Genomic DNA, 27,382 nt, shown 5'->3' on the forward strand with positions numbered 1-27,382 from the left:
AACAGTAGTAACTTGGTATGTCTATGAAATAAGCAGATGTGACTTGAAGATATACAGAGAATGGATCTGTTTAGTAAGAACATGCCACTTTTGAATAGTCACTCTGCTGACTGTAATTACACTTTAAATAGTGCATGTAAGCTAAAATGTATTCACAAGTTTACTGCATCTGACATGTTATATTAGCCTTGTGGTTCTGGAACTTTTCTCCTGGTTGCAACTAGTTGGAAAACAAAATAACTTTCAGATTGGACCACCCAGCTGCTTTTTTATGCACCATGTGCATATTTATTACTTTTGTATAATCCTTCTAAATTGATAGTACATAATATTGATTCAAGAGATGTCAGTTTATGAAGATATTGGTGAGATTATCATCACTATCCATCTTTCATAGCATGAATACTTTAGATTTCTGTTTCTATATTGATCATAATTGTTTCACTAAATAATATGAGAACACCAGTAACTGAAAACTTTTGTTTTTTTAAATTGAATGTGTTGCTAAATTCCAGTGGAGTCCTTGACTTTCCATACCAGTGTTGGGCCTACTGATACGGGTCTACAGTCAGGATGTATGGAATATGCTTTGCATGCCCATGACGTATATGATAGGTCAAATAAACTATTGTCAGTTAAGAGACTGGTACTTGAGAGTCAAGAAATCAAGTTGACTCACAAAGTTGGTGATCTCGAATCCTAATCAAAGCAGTTTCCAAAAGTCTGGAGTTCAGAGAGCGTTTATCCTGGCTTCTAAATCAGCTTAATTTTAGGATAGTTTTATACAGTCAAATTCTGTCAAAATGCCTTTTGAGCTTGTAGCTTGCTCCTTCCTTTAATGCTTCATCTTTAATACTATCAGGAAAAAAAGTGTTCTTAACTCAAGTTAGTTAGCTCAAGGTAAAACCCTGGTAAAGACAAGGCAATTTGTATTCTTCACATGAGTTATCGGGTTCAGTTGAAGCCTGTGGGCAAGCCTAGTCTCTGACTTCACCTACTGATTTGTATGAAAACTACAAACTGCCTTTTCTCTACTAGAAATTTACCTCTAGTTATCAGTACACCTTTTACTCCTTGGGGAATTCTGTGCCACTCTGCAGTGCAGAATTCTGCAGAAATTAACATGTGCGCAGAATTTCCTTCCCCCCACAGAAATGGGCTGCAGTGCTGCTAGCTGCCAGTAGGGGCCACTGGACCAGCAGAGCTCAGCTCACACATAGAAGTCACTTCTGGGGGGAGGGAGAGGGAGCTAGAGGGTTCATGGCAGCTGCAATTCCCAGCATGCCCTGAGGGAAGGAGAGGGTGGTGCATCAGGCTGTTTCTCTCTCTGGATCCCTAGGCTCTTGGTGGAGGGGAAGGCAGGTGTCTGGGCAGTGGGGGGCCATGGCTGGGCTCTGGAGGGGAGTGGGTGCAGGTATCTGGGCAAGGGGGGCATTGTGGCTGGGCTCTGAGGGGGCGCGGTGCAGGTATCTGGGCAAGGCGGCTGTGGCTGGGCTCTGAGGGGGAGAAAGTGCGGTTGTCTGAGCCGCGGGGGGGGGGGGGGCGTGGCTGGGATCTGGGGGGAGGTTGTGTGAATATTGGGGCTGGAGGGGCCCCGTGGCCAGGCTCTGGAGGGGAGATGAGGGCGTGCAGGTATCTGGGCAAGGGGGACCCATGGCTGGGCTCTGGGGCGGAGAGAGTGCAGGTATTTGGGCTAGGGGGACCCCATGGCTGGGCTTTGAGGGGGAGGGGGTTTGGATGTATTGGCTGGGGGGGGCCATGGCTGGGATCTGAGGGGTAGGGGTTGTGGGTGTCTGACCCCCTGGCTGGGTTCGGGGTGAGTGGGAGCAGAGAAACAGGAACTGGGTTGTCATAGGGGTTTCTTTAACTCTCTACTCCTGGGGGAATTTGTGTGTGTATCTGTATAGGTACAGACAAACTTGTTGACAGATATTTTGAAATAATTTTGCAGAATTTTAAAATGTTGTTTGCAGGTTTTTTAACTTGTTGGCGCAGAATGCCCCCAGGAGTAAGGACCTTTTTTTTCCTCATGAAGATAAGGCCTAAGGAGGGTCTGGCTCCTAATAGCTGCAAACTCTGGCCCCTTTCCCGCCGTCATATTCTTCTTACAGTGTGCTGGGAAATGGTCCCATCCCTGTTACCCAGACAGTTGCTGCAATTAGGACAAGTAACTGTGATCTTTACTTTGGGGTTTAACCTTCTCCTTGTCCAGCGATAACTTTGCTCACCTCAGTTCTACTCAGTTGCTGACCACAGTTCTGCTACCCATTAAGCTCAAATGCTGAAGATCGGGCATGGGGTGGGTGATGTTTAAAACTTTGCCTTTCCTCTGGTCTGCAGGGCTTGTCTATGCAGAGATTTAGGGCATGGCAAAATGGAGTGTAAATCTACAGCATACCTTCTTGCTGCACACTAGCTACCCATGTGGCGACCCTTGCTGAGAGAGAATAAGAAAGAGGGGGGACTCCTCAAGAGGATGCAGGGGGCTGAGGACCTAAAACTTGCAGAATAAGGGAGGGAATGATGGAGAGAACAGCAATAAACTACGTAATTTTAGGGCAGCAATTATGTTATATGCTTGGATACTATGATGATGATATTTTAAAGTTTTGACTACTAAGCAAAGGCTCCCCATTATGTAGTTTAAAAAAATTCCCACTTCATAGTTTGTATTCTTTCAGCTGTCCCTCCTCAATTTGAAAGTGTGACGAAGATTGTCATAATCCTATCCCATAAAACAAAATATGAAATGAATGCGCTGAAAATTAAAATATAGGAAAAATTGGAACTCTGCTTTACAGAGTTCTCAGAGCTCACTGGGGTTACTCAGATGTCTGAAAGAGCTTTGGAAGAGGGAGGATTGTTCACAAATTTCTGAATTTATCAAAAATTCACTTTATAGCTCATTATGAGTCTCTCTTTATAACTTTTTTGTAAAGTTAGGCTATTTCTCCTATTTAAATAAAGTTTAGTATTCTTGCAGTACCTGGATGTAATAAGGTGCTCTCTTGAACAACTCTTTAAATCCTATTAGGCCTGTTCTGCAGGGTTGCACACTTTGTTGCTTCAGTGGGCTGAGCTCACTGACACGCTGGGGGTTCTTTGCATCACTCCATTTCCTGCACAAGCTCCCTGTGTGCCCCTATTCTGTCCTTCTCTATTTCAGGGACTCCCTGCTCCCCTTCTAGCCTCTCCCTCCTATCAGGGACTTTTTGCACACACACCCCTTACCGCTTCCCCCTATACCAGGGGCTATTGTGCCCCATATTCCTCCTGCTCCCATACTTGGGTCTGCCTACCAAGATCTCAGTGTGCCTCCCTTCTCCCCCCTCCCCCCAGGGCTCTGTATGATCCCTGTGTCCCTGCCCATTTCCCTCTCCACCATATGCCAGGGGGTTTGTGTGCCCTCTATTTCTCCCTTTCCTTCAATGCCAGGTCCTTCATTCTCCTCTCTCATGTAAGGAGCTCTGTGTGCTCACCCTGTTTGCACCTTCTCCTCTACCAATATTGTTTCTTTCTATCTGGGGGATAAGTCATTCAGGTGGTCAGCATTTTAAAATCTGTTGGGACAGAGCTAAAACGAATGATGTTATGCTGGAAGATTTTTATGGCTGTCATCAGCTGGGTTCTTTAATCTGTAAACAATAGCTGAAGCTAATTGGTCTGCTAATCAGATGCCAGAGGCTCAGCGTATCCTCTAGTGGAATTGATCAGATGCTGCATTCAACAGTTATCACATCACAGATAAATGAAAATATCAAATCCAGCAAAAATTATGTACTCTGGGTTTCAATATATTTATCACATTTATGTAGCAGTATGACTGGCTCTGAGCGTAACTTTTTACTTCATGGAAACTGCGATATTTCCTGTGATGGAGAAAAAATTTCACAATGATTTCAACTGGAAAAGCACTCTACTTTTGCTGGTTTTATATAAATGTATTCTTTTCTATACTTTTTTGTTTATAGAGAAAATATAAACAGTAGAATTAACAATTGAAACCAAAAACTCCATATATACACAAACATTTAAAATATGTGATGAAACATTCCCAAAACAATGCTTAAAAGTGAGTGCTTTTCTATTAAAACCAGAAGGAAAGTGATTATCTTCATTATCTGTTCTGTCAGCCTCAGTGAATTAAGTATTTTAACATATTTTTAAAATGCTAAATACAATGTAAATTTTTTTAAAAGGCCATTTCCAGTGGCTTTAAGTCTTGAAAAGATTGCTGAATTTTTCCTTTAATGTAGTTATTTGTCTTTATTTCAACAAATTATACTATTTAGGTTGCAGTGTCCAACACTTAGAAAATGCCAAATTTATGGTGGTCTGTACAACCGTAATTTGATCTCCAGGTGCATCCAGCCTGTTCACTGAATGAGAGGAAGGTTCTGTGGAAAAAATAGTGTGTAATAATGTAGTTAAAGATCATAATGCATAAATAAGCATAAGAGAGCTGAATTAAGGTTTTCTGGGCAACTGTAAATCTAGCATTTTTTAACTTTCACAGTGCTTGAAACTTTGCAACCTAAATAATGTTCTTTTAACATTTTTTGTGTGCAATTTCCTAGGTGTGTTTTCTTAGAGATGTAAAACCAATTTTTTAATATGTACCGTTATAACAACCTCCTCATCATGTATCAGGATCAGGGTTTAAACCCTCAGCACCACAACACAGACTCATATCACTTGAGCTATAGGACTGTAGTTACACTGTAGTGGGGGAATGGGTAGATGGTACCATGTACTGGGTCTAGGAATGGTCAGGCTCCCTTTTATCCACATCACCAAACTCAAATGTTCTTGAAAGTCCATCTTCACAATAACTCAACTTGTGCCATTACACTGGTTCCTGTTATTATTTAGTTTTCCTCTTTTAAATTTAATTTCTGACAATTTGAAGACTAATGCTATAATAGATTAAAACATTCAGCAGTCTTCTGGATTCTTCAGGAAGTTTCCCAGTATGTTTTGTTCTTGCTGAAAGTACTTTGAGCCCCAAAACTGTGCCAAGTACTTATAGATGTTTGCATGGTTATATGTGACATTTTGTGTTGATGATTTATCTAAGTTCTAGACATAATGGATTGTCAGATTTTGAACCTATATAGCGTTTACTATTTACCTTTTTTGTAATTTGGCATCACTTTTCCGCAGCAGGCAGGGGATTGTCAGTAGCTGGCAAAGGAATGTGAACAAGATTGTGTCTTTTTGGCCTGTGTGACAGTCTTGCTTCTGGTTTTAAAATAAATGTAAAATCTCAAATATTTTCATGGAGAATACAGTAAGCCTAGTCAGTATTATACATAATATTAGGCCCATTAGAACAAATACTGATTTAATTTGTGTGAATATAGGTGTACCTGAAAAAAAAATAACAAAATGTTTTCACTGTCTCTTATGTTTAAGTGATTTTTGTTGTTTCTGAAAGGTGCCAGAATAATGAAAATGTCATCCAAAAGCTGGTCATAGATGAGGCTTTTAATTAAAAAAACAAAACTAAACAGTAACTTTTTTTTATTGTCTGGCCAACATCTTTGCTTATTGAGAGATTGTCTAATGACACTTCCTTCCCATTCAGGATCCTGTGGGTCACCTCTGTTCCCATTTCAAATTGTCTTCTATCGCTATGGTAACTGCAGCAATTAGTTCACTAATACAAGTTTTCCATGTATGTATTTAGCTGTCTTTAGCTGCTACATAGTATTGGAAACATGTATGAGAACTATCAGCAATCAATTCTTTGCTGGTAGCCTGCAAAAAACCATGTGAATCACAGTTAAGGAGATGTTGTGTTGATTAGAAATTACATTGCTAATTCTTTGCCTCTCTTCCTTCTTTGTATGAGGCAAAGAGGTGACTGGTTGATTTAACTCTTGCAATCCTGCCAGTTAAGAATGTACTGTTCATATGGTGGATAGAAAGGAGACTGGAGTTTTACTGATCATACCTGCACTTACGCAGGTGTCTGCTGGTTATGTTTATATCTGTAGTAATAGGCAAATAAATATGTCATCGATAGACTAGAAATAATTGTTCTTCGAAAACAGAACTGGATATGTTAAAACATGAGGACGTGGCTCTTCAAAAGACTTTTTTGTTGCAGATTTATGTGAAAATTTGTGGCTTTAGAAAAAACAAATGTTCAAACCCAACTGGTAATTCTTGTAGCTATATACCTGTGCCATTGAACAGAATTTCTTAAAATGTTCAAAAATGTCCAAAAGAAAATAGCCTTCTGAATGTATCACATCAGTCTTTATCTCATCAGTTTAGTAAATGAAACAGCCAAGACAATAGGTAACATATGAGTTTAGAGAACACTTTTTTGACAAACTACCTTTAGAATGTTGTTAGTTAGCAGGCACAGAAAGCAGTCCTTGAGACTGCTGCTTTGAAGTAGTGAACATTGCACAGGCCTGTCCTATTCTTAAAAGTTGGGTCAACAAAACTACGTTGGTCAGGAGTGTGTGTTTTCACATGCCTGACTGACATACCTATGCTGACCCTAACTTCCAGTATAGATGCAGCTAGAGTTGATGGAAGAATGCTTCTGTTGACATAGCTACTGTTGCTCAGGGAGATGGTGTTTCTACACAGTTGGAAAAACTTCTGTTAGTCTAGGCTGCACCTACATACACCATTATGCTGACATAACTATGGCAATGTAGCGATGCCAGCATAGTCATAGTGTAGAAATAGTCTGTATAATATATTTACATCTTATTATAGACTGTCATGGATGTTGTATGAACCAAATTTGAAATGGCTGGTAAGGTACTGTCTGGTAAATGTTTTTTATTGTTTAGAGACTATTTTTGTGAAAATCTTCTCTTTATTTTTAAACTGGTATGTTTTGGCTGTCTTCCTTTGTAACTTGATTAATTTAGAATTGGTACTTGAAATTTGTTGTACTTCACATGTGGGACTTCTTTCCATGATTTATATGGTTATAGATTTGTTTCTAGTTTAGCTCTTGGAATTTCTTGTTATTTTATTCTCAACTGAACATGCATGGAATTTTTCCTTTGTAGAAAGATGAGTGAAAGGAGTAGGAGATCTTAGTCTTTTTTGAAGGAAACTCCAGGATTTGTAGATCTACATAATGTGACTTTTCAATAGCTCATTGACCATAGTAAAGTTTTTATTAGAACATTAAGTATCTGCAGTCATGAATCATGCAAAAAGTAGGGCCTTGTGGTATTGATCACAGTCAAAGAACCAAACCGGAAAAGCCAAAAGTTTCCTTTTTTTCCCCCTTCAAATTTTATCTTAAAGGAAATCCAATCCTCCAAAGCACTTGCAACCTCTCCCAGTTTGGTACTGTCTGCAAACTTTAAAAGTGTACTCTCTATGCCATTATCTAAATCATTAATGAAGATATTGACCAGAACCGGACCCAGAACTGATCCCCATGGGACCCCACTCGTTATGCCCTTTCAGCGTGACGGGGAACCACTGATAGCTACTCTCTGGGAACACTTTTCCAACCAGATATGCACCCACCCTATAGTAGCTCTATCTAGGTTGTATTTTCCTAGTTTATGAGAAGGTCATGTGAGACAGTATCAAAAACCTTACTAAAGTTAAGATACACATCTACCGTTATTGCTCTGATCATCTCATCCCTTCTCTTGAGTCGCTTTATTGGCTCTGTGCTTCTTTCTGCGTAAATTTCAAACTCCTTGAACACACTTAGTTTTATGTCTTTTTGAAATTCTGTTTCTGCCTGATATCATGGCAGGGCTGCCCAGAGTGTGTGGGGCAGAAAGTGGGGCAATTTGCCCCAGGACCCGGGCTCCGCAGGGGCCCCCAAGAGAATGGGTGAGGCTCCCGCCCCAGCCCCGGCCCGACCCACCTCCGCTTCTCTCCCGGAGCCTCAGCACATCCAGGAGCGTCCCTGAACAGCTGTGCAGCGTGCTTCCGGTGGGGCCTGAGTTCCACTCTGCTCAGAGCCTCGTGGTAAGGGGGCAGAGCTGTGTGCTCAGACCCCATTGGAGCTCGCAGCCCCACACCCCCTTACCACGCGGCTCTGAGCGGGGAGAAGCTCAGGCCTCATCAGAGCCACGCTGCAGCTATTCAGGGACACTCCTGGATACGACGCGCTGAGGCTCCAGGTGAGGGGAGAGCCGGGGGTAAGGTGCTGGGGGGGTTGCATAAGGGCAGGGGCAGAGGTGGGGGGGCAGTCATGGGACAGGGAACGGGGGGGTTGGATCGTGGGCATTCTGGGGGTCTGTCAGGACTCAGTGGGGTGGATAGGGGTTCGGGCAGGCAGGGGACAGGGAGCAGGGTGGGGTGGTGGAGGTGGGGTCTCTGGGCTACGGTGAGAGGGCAAGGAGCAGGATGAGTTGGGGATTCTGAGGGGGGCAGGAAGTAGGTGAGGTCAGATAGGGGGCAGGGCTAGGCTGTTTGAGAGGCACAGCCTTCCCTACCCAAAAGATCATTCAGCAGTTTGAGGCTTGCAGAAGAGCCAAGCTGTTAGCTTTTCCATTAGGGCTACCATCCCTTTCACTTCTCAAATGCCAAATTATAGTCTATATTTAATTTCAGTGCCACAGGGAGATTCATGTCAGGGGAGGGTAGCTTCATTTAAAATTAGCCACTGGGGGAGAGATCACATGAGAAGAGCAATATCCTACACCACCTACCTCCATCCCAACCCTACCAAGGGAGACCCCCCTCTCCCCCCCCCGCATTCCCTGAGGCTTCAGAGGGGTTAATTCAGTGGTTCTCAAACTTTTGTCTTGGTGACCCCTTTCACATAGCAAACCTCTGAGTGCGACCCCCCCTTATAAATTGAAAACACTTTTTTATATATTTAACACTATTATAAATGCTGGAAGCAAAGCGGGGTTTGAGGTGGAGGCTGACAGCTCATGACCCCCAGTAATAACCTTGTGACCCCCTGAGGGATCCTGACCCACAGTTTGAGAACCCCTGGGTTAATTTAATTTTAGCACCCTGTGTCCATTCACATGCAGGTGCTATTTTGAGCATGTCAGTTTTCACAACAGATTCAGGCTCATCCCAGATTCTGGAACAAGCTCAAATGCTCAGTTCGTGGAGTATGTACATAAGCTAAACTAAAGACAAACCCACAGTAACGGTCTCCAGTTTGTGAGGGACCCCATGGAGCCAGTCTCTAGGAAACAGATAAATGCATGGAGGTTAAGTCCATTAATGGCTATTAGCCAGGATGGGTAAGGAATGGTGTCCCTAGCCTCTGTTTGTCAGAGGGTGGAGATGGATGGCAGGAGAGAGATCGCTTGATCGTTACCTGTTAGGTTCACTCCCTCTGGGGCACCTGGCATTGGCCATTTTCAGCAGACAGGATACTGGGCTGGATGGATCTTTGGTTTGACCCAGTATGGCTGTTCTTACGTTCTAACCTGAATGAACCCAAAGTTATGGAGACAGATATGAGTCAAGGAAGCCAGCAGAGTATCAGAAACCTGGAAGAATCTCTGACTGGATGGGCTCAGGTGTTTGGTCACAAGCTGAGGTGGTTCAAAAGTTTTGGATTTTTTTTAAGCAGATTATTTTATTGTTTCTTTAAACAATCAAACACAGCAAGCAGCAAATATTTGTCCACACTCTTCTGAAACCCCAAACCATATTCAGGTTTTGGCAGACTAATTTCAGCTTTTCAATTTAAAAAAAAACCACAACAAATTTTGAAGGAAAGCAGACATTGCCCGTGATTTTTTTTTCTGCTTTTTAAAACACCCCCCTAGTTTTCGATCCAAAAAAAGTTTTGATGGAAAATATTTGTCCAACCCTTTTAATGAGCTTTAGTGCCTTTAAGCACTAGCTGATTCTGAGAACCAGTGATACCTTGTAAAAAAGTTTTCTCAAAACTGGGTTCGTGCCAAGATGCGGAAGGTTTATTTTTCCCAGTTCCGCCCATGGGGAGGAGCAAGTGGGGCAGTTTACCTGGGCGCCGCAGGGGCCCCCACGAGAATATAATATTGCAATTTTTTTTTACGGAAGGGGCCCCCGAAATTGCTTTGCCCCAGGCCCCCTGAATCCTCTGGGCAGCCCTGTATCATGGGTTTTCCCAGTTCTTGCCTGGCCAGTCACTGTGCTCTGCCCTTTTGTGCTACTGACTTCCATACCTGTTATCTGCTCTTGAAATGCACAAAGAAATGTTGAATTTTGCCATGAGATTGCAGTCACATACAATAGTAATAGCATAACAACTCCAGATATCGGTTTTACATTCTCCCCCTTAAAGGTTGCTGGTTAAATCACAGTCCCATGGAATGTTAAATTCTGCTGTTTGAATCAGTATAATAAAGTTGCTTCTTGGGGTTATGAAGGAAACATTTGCTCTATTTAGCAGTGATATCATTCATAAAGATTTGTGTATCTTATTTTACAAGAACTGGTAGCTGGATAAAGAATGCCTAATTTGTTTAAATCCGTGAAGAGTCCATTTATTTTTGCCATCTTACATATGTGTACCTTATGTATTAATAATAAACCAAAGCACTAATAATAATTCCTGATGAAAAATCATTTAATAAATAGTATATATATATTGAAAAATTCTTCTACAGAAAATATTGAAAAGATTTTAATGAATTTTCCTGTTTAGAATAAACAATTGTTCAATGTCTCTCTTTGTGTTTAAAGATCTTGAAAACTGTGCCAGGTCCTTGGGGGAAAAAAAACTACATGACACTGCAACATGAGTGACGGTAAATGTGATAGTCAGTTTTACAGTGTTCAAGTCGCAGATTCCACATTCACTGTACTAAAACGGTACCAACAATTGAAGCCCATAGGATCTGGGGCTCAGGGCATTGTTTGGTGAGTAATACAAACTTTATTTAAACACAAACAATTTTAAATACAAAGCAAACTGTGAACATACTCTTGGTATAATGAAAAGGTAAACTATACATGTGCCAGAATATAAAATACTCATTGTAATTAATACTTTTATCTCTTGTTACAGGATTATGAACTAAGCAGGTTCTACAATACCTGCTTGCTGTACTGTCTAGTATTGAATTTTTGTTTTAGGAAACAAAATTTAAATTCTTAGATATCTGCATAAGTTGTTAAAATGGGTAGCAAATTTCCTTCTCATTAACCATTTTATTTTTATTTCTAGTTCTTACATTCCCCATGTAGTTATGATATTACAGTGTAAGGTATGACAGTGAGATGGTGAGAGATTCTGGGTTTTACTCGTTTCTTCATCCTGGCCCCCTTTTTCCCCCCCCTTTTATTCCCAATCACTCCTATCCATTTCTAGGAGCCATCAATGCAGTGCCTTGCCATTAACTGGCAGGATGAGGCAAATCAATGTCATTGTCACTCCATGGATTAACCAGAAAGGGATGCTGTGTGAGGGGTTGGGCTGGCCGTCTCTTCCTTGGTGTGTCACCTCAACTATGTGTCCAGCCTCCACTGCCCCAGGATGTGCGAATCGTTAGTCTGATCCTGAACCTTAGTCTCTTGTATGGCACCACAGCACTGGGCCAGCTTAAAGGTAAAACTTTTCAAATGTTTTTTAGACTGCAGCTATCAGCTCTACCCAGATTACCTGTCAGGCCCATATTTTATTGGGCAAAACTTTATTTGGTACTAGCAGGAATGTGTAGGTAACTGTAAAAGGATACCAGCGGTCAAGGGGGCAGAAAGGCATCACCAAGAATACCCTGGTATTGAGTTGGAATAACAGCCCCTGGGGCTGTTAGACTTTAAACATACATATTTTTAAAAAAATATTTTTCTACCTTTTTATATATATATATATATGTAAAACAAATTTATTTAATCTCGCCCATTTTCAACTGTTGTGGATGTGTCTGAAATGCCATTGTCATGCTATTAGGCAAGAAGTAAAAAAAAAAAAAAAATGGAAACTTTCATTCTTCCTTGAAATTTGTGTGTTTGAGTGAGGCATGTGTAGTCACTGCATGTTAAGTATTAGTGATTACGTTTATTTATTTATTTGGCGTATGCAATCCTGTTGAGCCGAGCCAAGCCAGGTTCTTATTAATGATGTTTAAGGCATGAAGGCCTCCAGGAAATTGAGTCATTTAGCAGTCTTCAACAATGTGTCATAGTTTGTGGCTGCCCACATTGACATAATGGTCTGTCTCTAAAACAGTGATTAGGTAAACTTCAGTATGACTTTTAATTTTTTTCCAGATTAGTGTATCTTTTTGTTAACTTTAATTTCTTTATATTAGAACCAGATGGCATGAGGAATTTAAGATGGAAGTGACCACTCTTTTTTTTTAATAAATATGGTGCATTTCTGTCCCACTTCCCTGCTGCTACAAACCAGATTGCTCCCTCAAGGTGAAGTCCAGTGCTGAGGTTAGGCTGTAGGGTGGGAGGAATGTTTGGTCTGAAAATTCTGGATTGAAGAGGAAGGGTAGGAATACAAATCAGAGGTACACCATTTCTCATTTTCTTCTGAAAACTGTCTGCAAATTAAAGAAGCAGCAGCTAAAACTACATCTTGTAAAATATGTATGAAAACTTGCCAAAAATCAGCATTAATAATCCAGTGCTTCAATACAAAGAATGATATGCTCCCTTAACTGTTGTACTTCCAGTTTGCTAGCTGGAAAGTTGTAGCTTCCAGGAGGAAGTAGGGTTTTTTGCTTTTTAAAAAAGGGCTTTTTGGTTAATCATAAGATGAATTTTAAAAAAGATTATTAGTTTGTCAAAATCCAGTTGAGCTCTGAATCATTGGTGGGGGGGGAATCCCCATTATTCAGTTCATCATTTTAACTACAGGAGATTTGGAGTTCGTTACTTCCTTAACAATATGAGAATAGGAGCAATGAGAGTTGCCCAGGTTTTACTAAGAACCAATGTTAATACTGTTCCACTTTTCCTTTTGGTTGATATTAATATGTGAAAAGAAGTGACACATTTGTTCTAATATCTAATGTTGGTGTTCGCTGGTAGAGAGAGTCTCTTTTTTTTAACCTCAAATACAAAATAAAGATTTTTGGAAGGAGCTCAAAGAACTTGGTTCCTTCAGAGAGTGTTTTAACTCTCCTCCCTTCCTGTTTAAGGGGACTAATCACATATCACCCTTTTATATTGTAGACAAAATAGAAAACTCAGGGTTTCCCTCCAAGATTCTGTTTCTTTCTTAGTTTGTGACTATTAATGTATTTGAGCTTTTATGGTAAGACTAAATCTACCAAAGTTTTAAACACCTCTTTCAACACAGTCCTGCCCCCCCCCCCCAAATATTCTTCCTTTCCTCTCCAAATGGCTCTTTCCTATCGGGGGTATGGGGTGTGTGATTTAAATCAAATTGATTTAAATCATGATTTACATCACTAGTCAGGAAGACTCAATTTAATCATGGATTTCTACATAAAAGTGCATTCTTGTTGGTTTTAACCTTAATACATATTCTTCACAACTCAGAGACGGATGTAGGTTTCGTTTTTAGAAGGTACACACTGTATATTTTTTAAAGTGATTTATTTTGAAAACTTTTCAGATAAGTTTTACAGCTATATCAGAAAATGAATAATACTTTGGTTATTTCATTTATCAAAGGTAATTGAAGCAGAGATTATGAAGTCATTGGGGGGTGAACTATCTCCAATTCAACAGGTTAATTGTAAATATTTGGAGGATTTTCTTTCCATGCTTTATTAGGAGGAAAACATCACCAGACAGACATTTAAATTGTTTTAGTTAAATAAAACAACAATGTGATATATTCTGGATTTTTTTCTTTAACAGCAAACATAATATTTTAACAAAACAAGCATATGAATTTTTTTAATTTAGTTAAACATTCAAGTTTTTTAAAATCAGGGTTGTTTTTGTTAAAATTGCTTTTAATTAAAATAGTTACATGAAATATATAAAAAAAAACAAAAAAAACCCCAAAGTTAAATGGACTATGTCAGCCAGGTCAACATGAAAAACTTAAAATATTGGCTTTTGTAGCTAACTCAGTCATCTTCACCTTCATTTTCCTGTTTGTTCATAATCTGGAAAAGAACAACAAGCTTTCCTGCTTTTTCAGGTCCCAAACAATTTCTCAATTTGGAATGAATTAGTCCAAAGGAAGAAAATATTCTTTCTACACCGGCAGAAGAAGGCACTGCTGTTAAAAGTGGGATTATCACTTCAACAGTCTCTCTGAATCCAAGTGCTTAAGTGACTTCCACTAGTTCACTGGTGTGACTTTCTTTAAAACATCATCAGCAAAGATATATTTCTTGAATGATTCACTCTTAGCTCTGAAGTTTATTATAGTTGGCATTATGGAGGGATGATTGCTGGATGTCCATGTCATAGCCAACTCCCCTTCTTCAGCAGTTAAGGTTTGACCCTGCATACTGAGTATTGAGAATATTTGCAAGAAAATCAGCTGGAAATAGAGCTTGTCCCATTTTGTTTTTTTAATGCTTGTAATTTAACTCTGTCATTTTATATTTCTCTTTTTATGCTGTCACTCAGTTGCTTCCAAATTTCAACAGCATCAGCAATAAAACAGCTATTTCGTTCAAGGCTACAGAAATAGGCTTCAGGGTACTTGGCATGTGTTCAACATTTCTTGTAAGCCCAATGTTAAGAACTTTTGGCTGTGACAGTACCATCTATTTTTTTTCACAATTTTGTTCACAAACAGTCATCAGATTAGGCCAGTGCTTGATATAGTGCTCAAAACAGTCCATTACTGAGTTTCATCGCATGTCTTGTGGGAGAGTCAGCTTGGTTCCTCCCACTTTTTTTAGAGCAGCTTCTGCAAAGTGGTTGTTATGGAAGTATTTTGCAATTTCAGCAACATTAGCCTTTATTTCTGAAACACTGAAGTCTTTGGCTAGGACGTGCATCAAATGAGCACTCCAACCGTATGTTATTAGCTTGAGATTCTCTTCGCTCTCTCCTGAATTTCTTCTCATCTTGGATACATTGTCTGTGACCAAGCTGTGTACTAGACATTTGAATTTTTTTTTTTCACAGTTTGTTATAGCTTTTACTCCTACCTCTTGTAAGTCTTCTGCTGTGTGCACATTTCCTGACGTAGCTATTGTTTCTATAAGGAAGACACTCCTTTTTTTCTGTTGTCACACAAGCACATACAACAGGATCATTGTGGACATTGCTCCACCCATCAAGACTCAGGTTAACATACTGCTCAATTTCTCTATCATATACTTTATCCAGCGATTTGCCTGCAATGTCTGCTCTGTTGGGTGGACTATAGCCTGGTCTTAATGACTGAACCATGTTAATGAACTGTGGGTTCTCAGTCATATGAAAAGGAGAGTTTGTTGCATAAACAAACTGGGCAGTTTTTTCATCAATTACACCTCTACCTTGATATAACGCTGTCCTTGGGAACCAAAAGATCTTACTGCATTATAGGTGAAACCGCGTTATAACGGACTTGCTTTGATCCACCAGAGTGCGCTGCCCCGCCCTGCCGGAGCACTGCTTTACTGCATTATATCCGAATTTGTGTTATATTGGGTTGCATTATATCGGGGTAGAGGTGTACCTCCTTTTGTAATCTGCTGGTTCTTATCACAAACTTATCTATGGTGGTTTCTGGATGATGAAGTTTTTTTTTTCTTTTTGCTACAGGTGATAGACTGTGGCTATGTGACATACATGTGACATGACTAAAACACCATCATTGGCAGATAACTCTTAAACTATAGAAAATGATGGTGATATTGAAGGTGGATAGTCTTCAGAATCCTGTATGTTGAGGATGAATTCTCCTAACAAAATAAGACAGTGCAGTTATTTAATTATTATTTTCATACTGTTCATTTAGTATTACTCATTGCATTCACTGACACTCAGTACTTCTTTAAAGGTGAAATTGTAAAAGGAAGATCTGCCCATTTCAGCTATTTATTTTTTATCACAGTGGCATCTAAAATGGTAGTACCATAGAGTAACAACTATATTTTTTGCTCAAACATGAGAATTCAAGAATAGTCCAGAAGGAAGATGGGCAATCCTTAAGAAAAAAGTATGAAATAAAAAAGTTTACCAACCTGAAGATCCTGCATGTTCAGACATGTTTCTTTCATCATCTTCAACGCAGCTTCCTCCTGAGAAGGAACACTTCTCATGATGTTATTTCATTCATGCAACCAGGCCTTGCATTTCTTTGTTACGCTGTTTGCATTTTGCACGAAGGGCTATCTTACCTACAGGTAGAGGAACTTCATTAAAATATTCCCAAACTGGGTCTCTTTTATGGCCTGCTGCCATTATAGGTTTTCCCTTCTAGTGAGAGAATGGTATGGTAGATCTCAAATCAATGAAGGCTACACTCAGAGACCTCAAGATTTCTGGAATATGCTGCTCAAACAGTTTCACTTTTGTTTCTACCGTGTGTCCCGCCCTTCTCAAATTTATCTCGTCTTCTCCTTGTCCATATCTATTCCACCCCTAACAATCTTCTATTCATTGAACTTTTTGAAACTTTGCACTTTTAGAAAGAGGTAAGGGATTGACCCTGTGTACACAAATTTGCAGAGGGACAGTAGGGTTGAGGTTTGTTATTTCTCGTGTCTATATATTATTTATTTAAAAACATTTTTGCTGTTAACAAGCATGTTCCCTCTGGAGACACAAATCCACAGTTTGAGAACTGCAAAACTAAGCATCTCTGATGGTATATTCTAGATTGAGCACTGAGTCCCATTGGGTAGATAGAAAGATTAATTTAAATAATCTATGCAGAAGCCCCTGGAACCCCATAAGATTGGGTCCTTAATCCATGAACTATTGGAACTCATTTACAAAACTTTCCTTAAACATTACATGAATATGTTGTCTCATACTATAGAATTAGAATGTATAATCCCTATTCCATGATGAGATATGAGCTATAATATATCTTAATTAAAACTATCTTTAGATAGTTTTTCCCCTCAAAAAGCATTTTATCAAAAACATCTAATTTAAATAAAAAATCTGATTTTTTTTTAATTTTAGTTTGTTTTTTATCCACCCTGTTTCCTATAGACTGATTTATTTCCTATCTCTCTTCTCTCTTCAAGCTCCCCCCTCCCCCATGGACTCCCTCATTTTCCCTGCTTAATTTCTTCCCTATTCCAAAAATACTCCTATATCAGGCCCCTTCAAGCAGCCAAGCCATGATCTTTGGGATCCTGCTTTTTTTATTTCTGAGATGTAGGCCATGCCAATGTCTGTACTAAAGGAAACATTTCAGAATGACATATTGAATTTTTTTAAACAGTATTACAAAAAGAGATGACATAGATACCTTAAGATTTAAACATATAGTTTCCTAAGATTAAAGTGACTATGGGAGCCAAGTAATATATTCTTGAAGAGATGCTTTACTAAGAGTGGTCGCAAGGCATGTAATGCAATAACTTACTGTATATAGTTTTTTCATTCCAGTACCCATCACAGACTAGTTGAGAGCAAAGGCACAGGGCCTAATTAATGGTGAAGATGAAAAGCCTATGTTTGTAAAGGACAGATAGTTGACAAGAACTATTCTTGCCCGATAATAATCAGAGCAACACAATAACAAATAGCACTTGACCTAAGGGTTTGTGTTGCTGCTTGTAATCTTTTTTGGAAAGGAGAGAAAAGAGTTAGTGGTGAAATTGACAGTGTACAAATTAATTATAGTCCACTGTAGTTCAAATAGATATTCTCTGTCTACTAAAAAAGAAATAATTTGGTTACCACAGCAATGAGCATTGTATAAATGCCTAGACAGAGAGATAGGTAAGAGTAGAGGTAGGGAGGAAGTTAAATCCTTGGATCTTTCAGATGTGTATGTATTTTATATAAGGGCAGAAACTGGTATTTTGAATTTTTTGTGTACGGGGATGTAAATTAATAAAAGTCAGGGTACATTTTGCTCAATCTGCCAAATGTCACTTCTTAAAATTTTGTATTTCCTAATGCAACTCTGATCATAAAATTATTAGTGATATATTATCTTTCACCTGGCACTTAATCTGCATTATGGTTTACTGTTCAAGCAGAATGCTATAGAAAACCACTATTGCTAGTGGTGAATGCCCTAAACCATCTTTCATCTGAATTAGAATTGTGAAGAATTCACACAGGTGGATGTTTGTAATCTCAAACATCTGTAAGAGAATCACTGTGTGATATAGGATGTTGGAAGAGTATCTTGTTCAGGTGGAAGGAAACTTATTTAATAGACTTTCCATTATTAGCCCAGATGATAAGGAAAATTAAGGAGATTTTGGCAAAATGAACCAACTTCTATAAAATGTTGTACCTGTAGCAGTTTTCATCTAGATGTCTGTCTTTTTTCCTTCCAGTGAATCCTTCTAAAACTAGGTGTTTGAATTTAGAATGATACGGAAATAAAAAACTTCTTGCTCAGCAATCTGAAATGTTATATGATGCTTCTCACCGTAAACAAATAATGAATTATAAAGCATGTGAAAATGAGTACTTGATTATGGTGTAAGCCTTTTGGCTTTTTTTTTTTGAAGTGTCATTTTGTAATACTACTAAGTATTAGAGTTCTTGGTTTCCCTTACCATATTGCAGTTTCAAAGTTGCTTTCATACTGGTTAAAGAATTATAAAACCTTTAATTCATTTCTTTCTGTTTGTAGCAGCCAACCAGGTTTTTTTCCTTAGGCTGTATGTACAGCATACACAACTTAATTTGAAATATGTTGTCATGGCCCCTCCTGTAGATCAGTGAACATGGAATGGGTGAAAGTTGTGGCTACTGACTTGCTTGTATCCCTACCGAGAGAGTTTGTCAGATTTGTCATCTAATCTCTGACTTCTGGAATAAAAATGGAGACTTTATTCCCCTTAAAATCATTCATGTATGCATTGCTGTTGGGGTAGTATATCTACTTGTGACTGAATTTGATACTCCTGGGGGAATTAGGTGCCAAATTAAAAAACTGCAAAATTCTGTATATTTTGTCGAAATAACACACTATAAACTACCAAAATAATTGAAACTGGCATGATTATTTAAAAATATCTGTCAGCAGCTATATCTGTAACAATACAGACAACAAAATTTTTCCCCCGGAGTAGAGAGTTAAAGAAACCTCTACAATAACCCAGTTCCTGTTTGTCTGCCCCATCCACACCCCTTGCACCCTTGGAGCCCAGCTGTGGTGTGGCCCCCAGACCAGACACCTGCATCCCCTCCCCCTCAGAGTCCAGGAATCCAGAGGGAGAAACAGTCTGTTTTTGGGTCCTGGACTTGTATGGAGTTTCTTGCACACCACCTCCTTTTTGCAGGTGTGCTGGGAAACACAGCTGTCTGGAACTCTCCAGTGCCCCCTCCGCCCTCGGCAGTTTCTTCTGTTTGCAAGCTGGGAAGCTGTGCTCTGCTGGGTCCAGTGGCCCCTAGCAGTGGCCAGCAGCCCTGCAGCACCAATTCTGCAGTGAAAAAGGAAATTCTGTGCAGATCATTAATTCTCTGCAAATTCTGCGTTGCACAGTGGTGCAGAATTCCCTCAAGAGTAATTTGAGAATTATCAACCACAGTTTCATCCAAGCACACTTGTTTGTTAAGTATCAGAGGGGTAGCCATGTTAGTCTGTATCCACAGAAATATGTGTATCCACTTGTTAGTGTGTATCCACAGCCTATATCTGTAATTTTCACTCTATGCATGTGAAGAAGTGGGTTTTTTACCCACGAAAGCTTATGCCCAAATAAATCTTAGTCTTTAAGGTGCCACTGGACTCCTACTTGTTTACTAAGAGAATTTGATATTTTGTACTGATTCACAGAGTTCATATGTGTAGCACTTTCTACATGCTAATACAGTGTTACCTTGATTAGGTGAATATTGATGTGTCCACTTATTCATGCTGGCTGGGCGAAAAATACTATTTTAAAAAACATCTGTTCAGTTGTCTTCCTCCCTTTATGTATTCTCTTTTACATATTCAAGCTTTGGCTCTGTGAACAATTGAAAATTACCTGATAATGGTGACTTCTTTAAACAAAGCAGTTCTGTAAAATAGGTAACTGCTAATAGACTCTAATTTTAGGTTAGAAATGTGTGTTAATTAGAATCTGGGCACATAATCCTGTCACCTCTACTCTTGAACAGTATTGCTTTCCCTGTAGGAGAAGCAGTGATTTAATGTTGACAGAGTATGTACTATTTTATTTCAATATTGAAGCTACCAAAGGGAGGACTGTTGTGCAGGAGTACAATGAAACACCTCTACCCTGATGTAAGTTTTTCTGGCTCCTGAGGACAGTGTTATATTGAAGTAGAGGTGTATTATGGTGGTCTTCAGTCTACTGCTGTGTGTGCCCTAAAAAGGAAGAAGTAAAGAGAAGCTGCTCACAAATAGCTTTAAAAATATTTGAAAAATATGTGGCAGAGCAGAACATCCATTGACACTAACTGATCAGCCAAAATAGAGCGTGGATTATATATGCTCAGAATTAGATACTTGTGGCTATTGAAAACAAATTTAAAACTCCCCTGCAAAACTTTTTCATATAAATGGAGACAGAAGGTCACTAAGAAAAAGTAAAGCTCTTGAGATAAAAGCAAATCTAGTTGCCTCTCTTTTAACTGGAAACCTTTCTTCCTAAAATCTGTGATTCCTGTTATTCAGTCTGTGGGTTGGAGTGCCCTTCTCCCAATGATTCATAAAACTAGAGAATACTGAAGGACTCAATTAGTAACATTAATTAATTTAATTTATTTGTCATATTTTGCAAGCTTAAAAAATGTCTTAAACTGCATACCTATAAGGTTCTCAGTGTCCAGAGCCCCCTGTGTGTTAGCCGGGGAAGTGATGCACTAAGGTATCTGGATTTAAAGTGAAGACTTTAGTAGTGCATAGTTAATATTTGGAAGAGAAGTGCATCTACCCTAAAAGTAGTGCCAGCAGCACTGTGTGAAAAACTCATTTAGCCCAAATTAAGCATCAGATAAACTTTTTATTTCAAGTAAGGTTAATACAACTTAAAGTTGGATTTTGCCCCAAACGCTGATATTAGTGCCCCCTATCTTGGCGAAGGTACTATTGAAATTTTCAGTAAAAATGCAGAGGGCTTCTGTTTTATACTTCAGTCATCACTGGTAAAGGATGTGCAGGTTCTGTTTTGTTTGTGTGTGAACAGAGCTGAGAAGAAATGAATATGACCAGGTTTGTGGATATGCATGGTTTCAAACCTTGCTTTCTTGTTCCCCCAAAAGATTTGCACTTACGATGTTTCTTTCAAAATTTCAGTGCTGCATTTGATACAGTCCTTGGGATAAATGTTGCCGTAAAGAAGCTGAGTCGTCCTTTTCAGAACCAAACACATGCAAAAAGAGCTTACAGGGAGCTTGTTCTTTTAAAATGTGTCAATCACAAAAACGTAAGTGTATTTTTCTTAAGAATTTAATTTATTTTCAAATAGTGCTCCAACTAATAGTGAACAAGAGTGCATAAAAGTAAGCCTTAATTATGGAAAGGTCAAAACTGGTTAAGTGTGGGTCAGAATTGGCAAATTATTGTAGATAGCAAAGACTATTATGAAAGTTTTGACTTCTGAAGTATTTGAAATGTAAAACAATGAAAGTGCTGGAACTTTGGTAACATATATTAATGTGTCTCATATTAAACAAGAACATTTTTTAGGTAGACCCAATCTATATTTGCGTTTATGGGTGGGAGTGGGTGCTTTGTTTCCTTGGAGGTGAGGAGGGGAATGAGGTTTTTGAATCAATGCAGCTGCATTAGTAGAACCCCCCAGTGTAGGTACTGCACCAGCGTAAAACTGGGTTGCTGCAATGCAGTTTATCCCAGTAAGTTATACTAGCACCAGGGCTATCTTTTCCGTTCCCATGGTCTAAGCTTTTACTGGCCTCCATCTTTCAATCTGTCTGTTCAAAAAAACAAACAGAAAAACAAACCTAAACAAAAAAACAACCTGTGCTCAAGGGTAAACTTTGAGACAGAATCATAGTTTAACAGTACTTGCCTATTAGCAATAGTGAGATGGTACTATGCTGCTGCTAGCTTATCTGAATAATATGGAAGATATGTTACGTTTTACTTGTGTAAATCTTGACTGAACTTTGACAATGCTTTGAAAACATAAAGCATCATACTGGTGCAAGTACTAAGTATCCTAATTACAAGAATACCAGGATATGAATACCAGGACCATATTGTTATGAAACTTTTAAAGGATTTTGAGAACTATTTCCAGAAACATAAGGCATATCTACACAGCAGCTAGACACATGTGGTTGGTCCATGCCAGCTGACTTAGGCTCATGGAGCTCCTGCTGCAGGGCTGTTTAATTGCTGTGTAGACATCCGAGTTTAGGTTGCAGCCCAAGCTTTGGGACCCTTGCAGGGACTTAACAGCAATGAAACATCTCTGCACCCCAAACCCAGCAAGTCCAAGTCAGCTGGCACAGGCCAGCTGTGGGTTTTTCTTTGCTGTGTAGATATATCCATAGAGCAAACAGGTTGATGGGGCATCTCTTGTCTGTGTACTCTTTGGATGCAGTTTTTCTAAGGATAGAAGATACTCACATACCACTTTTTCTCTCAGGATTTTTGAATGATAAAATACATCACCAAGCTATTATTCTAGGCACAACATTTTAGATTTTATTTCATATGTAGGTGGGAGGAGAAGTGGTTTCATGTAACTTAAATGTGACCTTTTAAAAAATGTACAAGATCTCTGGTGATATTTCAACACAGATGCTGCAGTCTTGTACTTGTACGTGTGAAATACATTAGTAACAAACCAGTCTAGTTTCACTGTCAAAGTTGAGTGGCAAAGTATATCAGCAGTATAAAGAGAGAGGGAAACTTGAGTTTTTGTATTTGTTTTAATAACAACATTGTCTTGCTCTACATTTATAGTGTGTAAAAATTCATATATTTAAGGTTTCTTCATGTTTTATTTTTATTTATAGATAATTAGTTTGTTAAATGTATTCACACCGCAGAAATCACTGGAAGAATTTCAAGATGTGTAAGTACTGTAGTTCTTAAATTTTTCTTGATAAACGTTGTCCTGAATTTAGAGGCATATTCTGTGCTTTCTTACAACTTTCTGGCTGTGAAAAAATATGGTACTGAAGATAGTCTCTGGCCTGTAATTAATCTTTAAATGTTACAGTGAACTCCTTGAGAAAATCTGTAACTAAAGTTGTTGTGATATGTGTGTAGTAATAGAAACTAATGGGAAAAGTAAAAGGTATACTTACCTTTTCAACAGCCCTCTGCCACCTTTACTGACTACACGTGGATCTGTAATTATCACAACTGTTTTCCTTTAGATAGAATGATAGTCAAATAAGTAAATTCAAGACAATAAATCAATGTGGATAACCTGACATGCTTTTCTGAGATCAAGCCCATCAGAATCACAATACCTCCATCCTTAATTACAAGCTGAATATATTTCTTAACCTAGATCTTGTATGTGGTGGTAAGAGATCTGTCCAAGTATTCATGAGGCTCCAGTCACTGTGATATCTAGGTGCTAATGTGTATGTTGTTGCAGCTTTGGAACGGATTTATTTGATGAATGGCATAAAAGAGGGGTCGCACATTAATTTGGAAATTAATCATTGCTCTTTATTTCACGAAATGCTTTCCCTAATTTTGTTGATGTTAAGTCAGTACACAGTGAAAGGAAGTCTCAATATGGCATGTTTATTTCTTCATCCTATCTATAACTTCTGTGTAAATTTAATCTGTACCTAGGTTACATTAAGAGACACAACATAAACTACCAGTTCTGCTTTTAAATTTTGTTTGGTAGAATTGATGGTTTTAATGGATTTCCACTCTCTTGTGAGAGTTTGTTTATTTTTATTCAAACGTTTACTGTTTTTAGATCATTGTTTTAAACAGGTTAAATTATAACATTCAATATTTTTGCCTTTTACTAACATTCCAACACTCATTTTTCAGTGACTTGCATGGGGTCCTATTTAAAAATAGGTTCTGATGCTAGTTATAAAATACCTGAGATGAAAACAATTTTTTTAAATTCTTTATACTGTAGGTATTTGGTTATGGAACTGATGGATGCTAATTTGTGCCAGGTTATTCATATGGAGTTGGATCATGAAAGAATGTCCTACCTTCTCTACCAGATGTTGTGTGGTATCAAACATCTCCATTCAGCTGGTATCATCCACAGAGTAGGTAGTGCTTTGATAGTAACATTGACAACAAGCATCTGTAAAGATGGCATTTATATGAAATTTGTTTTTGCTGGTTATCCTATAAATCAGTATTCCATTTCTTATTCATGTTATTAATAGTAATGTGAAAACCATATCTGGTTAAAGGACAGACAGACAGATGTATGTGATAAATGAAACTCCAATAACCAAACTAGTTCTGCAGATGATAAAAGGGCATTTTCTGCAATTTTTTTGTGTTAAATGAGACTAAATATAAACACAAATTAGGGAAAAATATAAAATACATGATATTAATATTGATAGGTGACAGAATGTCAGTAAGGATGCTCCAGGAAGCTTATGGTTAAAGCAAGGGAATAATTTGTATTAAAATGAAATATTGTAAACAATTATGTACAACAATAATATTAATACTCAAGATAAAATTGGTAAATGGTTGCTCAGAATTTCAAAGTCCTACGCAGCCGATGTCCTGTCTTTCTGCAGCTCTGTTGGGCCTATTTGCTGTCCCAATCTGCACGACTAATCCTGCTCCTTTGTGGGTTCCAGTTCCTTTCATTCCTGCCTTTTAATTTCTTGCATGCAAACATGTGCCTGGAACTTCTTGCCTTCACCTTTTCCTCCTTCAAGTTCCTTGTTAAAACACAGTAAAGAAAGTTTATAAACTCTAGAATGGAACGCAAGATTCCCTAATCTCACTGTTCCTCTGCTGTCAACAGATATCTGTGAAACCCACTAGCAAAGTGTCCCATCCCTCTCTCGTGCTGGTCCACACAGAGAATGACAACTTACTGGTGGTATTGATTGCACCATTACCCTCATTGGTAGAGTTCTCAGCAGTAGAGATCTAAAGGCTCCAACCCTGCTGATGACTCACATGGGTCACGGTATGATGTCACATGCTGGAATTTCTGTCTTTTCAGTTTGACTTCAAAACCTAAAAAATTATACACACACTATAATGTTTTTTAACATAGTTTAAGTTTGCAAAGTCAAGTACTCAAATATTAGGAAATGGTTGAACTTCGATTGCCCATGCAACCTTAATTTGGCTACACAACCCTGATTCATCCCCAGAGTAGGTCCATCCTGTGCACTGAATGAGGCAGGTCCTGTTCAAAATATAATATGTGATCATGTAATTAAAGAATGATTCATAGTACATATACACAAGAGATCCTAATTAAGGTTGTGTGGGCAACCTTAATTATGTAATTTCCTGACTTTTGAGTGCTTGACTGCAATCTTAATAATACTCTTTCAAAGTATTTTTGTGTGCATGTAATTTGTACACAAATTAACTAAAAGAATGCATTCAAGAAACATATATTAAGCTGCCAATGTTCAATACAATGTGGTAGCTTATATTGATTTTATGGAAGGTTATATGTTATCTTTCAGTATGTTGAGCCTTTCTGTTAACTGAAGTAATTTTTTTTAGGATTTGAAACCCAGCAATATAGTAGTAAAATCAGACTGTACACTCAAAATCCTTGATTTTGGACTGGCAAGAACAGCATGTACTAATTTTATGATGACTCCGTATGTAGTAACACGGTATTACAGAGCACCGGAAGTTATCCTCGGCATGGGATACAAAGAGAATGGTAAGTTGCAGCAATGAAGTATTAAAACCTTTTCTCTAAAGTGCAACTCTCTCAGCAGAATCTCACTGGCTGGATGCCTTTTGAGTTTTCTATCTCTCATGCTAATGTAATTTATAACATAGTGTTGGGAATACTGAGATTTACAGAGTTAAACAATTGAGGAATAGCTTTTGTCCTGTTTCTTGTGCCTTTCTCTCTACCACTGCTCTCTCTTATCCCACTTCCCTTCCATTCTCACTTGCTTCACTCCACATAGTTCTTCATTCCTATTACCATTGTTCCATCCTCAAAAAAGAATGCATTGTTTATAAGGCAATTATACTGCTAGATTTAAAAAAATCTGACAGTACTAATATAGGAAATGATGAACTTGTTGTAAGGCATCTTCACTTTTCCCCTGTTTACCACCCCCACATTTGTTGCTTCATTTTCATCATGTCTATTTAAGCTCCCTGGGCCAGGGAGTGTCTGTCTTTATAGAGTCCTAGGTCTGTGTAGCCCCTAAGACACCTTGGACACTGTATTATTAATAATAATACATCTTAAGTATCTTAAACAAAGCTTTCAGTAAGGACAATGTCCTTGAATTGCATTCTCTTGTCAAAAAAAGTTTTCAGATGATAACCTGCATTCTACTTGAGACCTTCGGCCAAGTGCATAATTTGATCATTTCATTTTACTTTCATATTCCTTAGCCTGGAATAGCATTATATGGCCTGGGAGCATACCTTTTTTTGAGGTGTAAAGCTTCGTTGTGGCTGTCTAACCTGAGAGTTCCACAGAATTTTCCTGAGTCAGCTGTTATGATTTCTGTCCGATACACAGGGCCCTTGACAGTACAGTAATTGGTGTGGATCAAAAATGCTTAATATACCTGTAGTAGAATGTGTCCTGAATTGGATAAGAACATTCTAAATTGCATGAAGAATAATAAACTAATCTGTAAAACTGTAAATATGCAGTTCTAATTTTACGAATTAAAAAACTGTTTGTCGTAATTTTAAAAAATTCTTTGATCTTTTGTCCTTGTTGCATCTAACATATGATAGTGGATATCTGGTCTGTTGGGTGCATAATGGCAGAAATGGTCCTCCATAAGGTCCTGTTCCCAGGAAGAGATTGTATCCTTCTACACAGTGGTTTCAGTGATTGTAAAATATGATAAATATTTAAAGATAATTGAAGGATTTAAGAACTGATCAGAAAAGCATTTTATAGAGTTAAAAAAAAAAAAAAAGCAAGAGCTGCCTCACAAAAACTGAATTACTGTCTAAGCAAAACTTAGGAAAAAGCAAAGTCAGTGTTCTGTACTGTTGAGAAACTCATCTGTTAGCAGTTTGGTTTTCTGCATTCTTGTGTTTTTATTGTAGATAGTAAGTTTATTTGTTTAGGTTTTTTTAAGTTTTCCACTGTTGTTCATGACACTTCATAATTTGATCATTTCATTTTTACTTTCAGTTGATATCTGGTCAGTTGGGTGCATCATGGGAGAATTGGTGAAAGGTTGTGTGATATTCCAAGGCACTGATCGTATCCTTCCCTAGTCATCCTTGAATCCTTTTTCACATCCACCAAAGATGCACAATTATTTTTATCTATATATGTATATAAAAGCA

At 38.4% G+C, this 27,382-nt stretch overlaps 1 protein-coding gene across 8 annotated transcripts in view; it reads left to right on the plus strand.

Annotated features, from left to right (window-relative positions):
- MAPK9 (mitogen-activated protein kinase 9) overlaps window positions 1-27,382 on the plus strand; it is a 79,366-nt gene that overhangs the window by 2,928 nt on the left and 49,056 nt on the right. For 7 of the 8 annotated variants that reach the window (XR_004001792.1, XR_004001793.1, XR_004001789.1 and 4 more), the window contains exons 2-7: window positions 10,642-10,818; window positions 21,224-21,353; window positions 22,915-22,973; window positions 24,015-24,153; window positions 25,601-25,766; window positions 27,225-27,296. Coding sequence is in view for 3 of the 8 variants with exons in the window: in XM_030574186.1 (XP_030430046.1) it covers window positions 10,697-10,818; window positions 21,224-21,353; window positions 22,915-22,973; window positions 24,015-24,153; window positions 25,601-25,766; window positions 27,225-27,296 (688 nt within the window). In the remaining 5 variants the exon portion in view is untranslated. Of the gene's footprint in view, window positions 1-10,641; window positions 10,819-21,223; window positions 21,354-22,914; window positions 22,974-24,014; window positions 24,154-25,600; window positions 25,767-26,815; window positions 26,888-27,224; window positions 27,297-27,382 lie in introns of all 8 variants that reach the window. The other variant, XM_030574187.1, reaches the window with a different exon arrangement.

This window comes from Gopherus evgoodei, chromosome 8 (assembly GCF_007399415.2).
Source record: "Gopherus evgoodei ecotype Sinaloan lineage chromosome 8, rGopEvg1_v1.p, whole genome shotgun sequence".
Taxonomy (NCBI): Eukaryota; Metazoa; Chordata; order Testudines; family Testudinidae; genus Gopherus; species Gopherus evgoodei.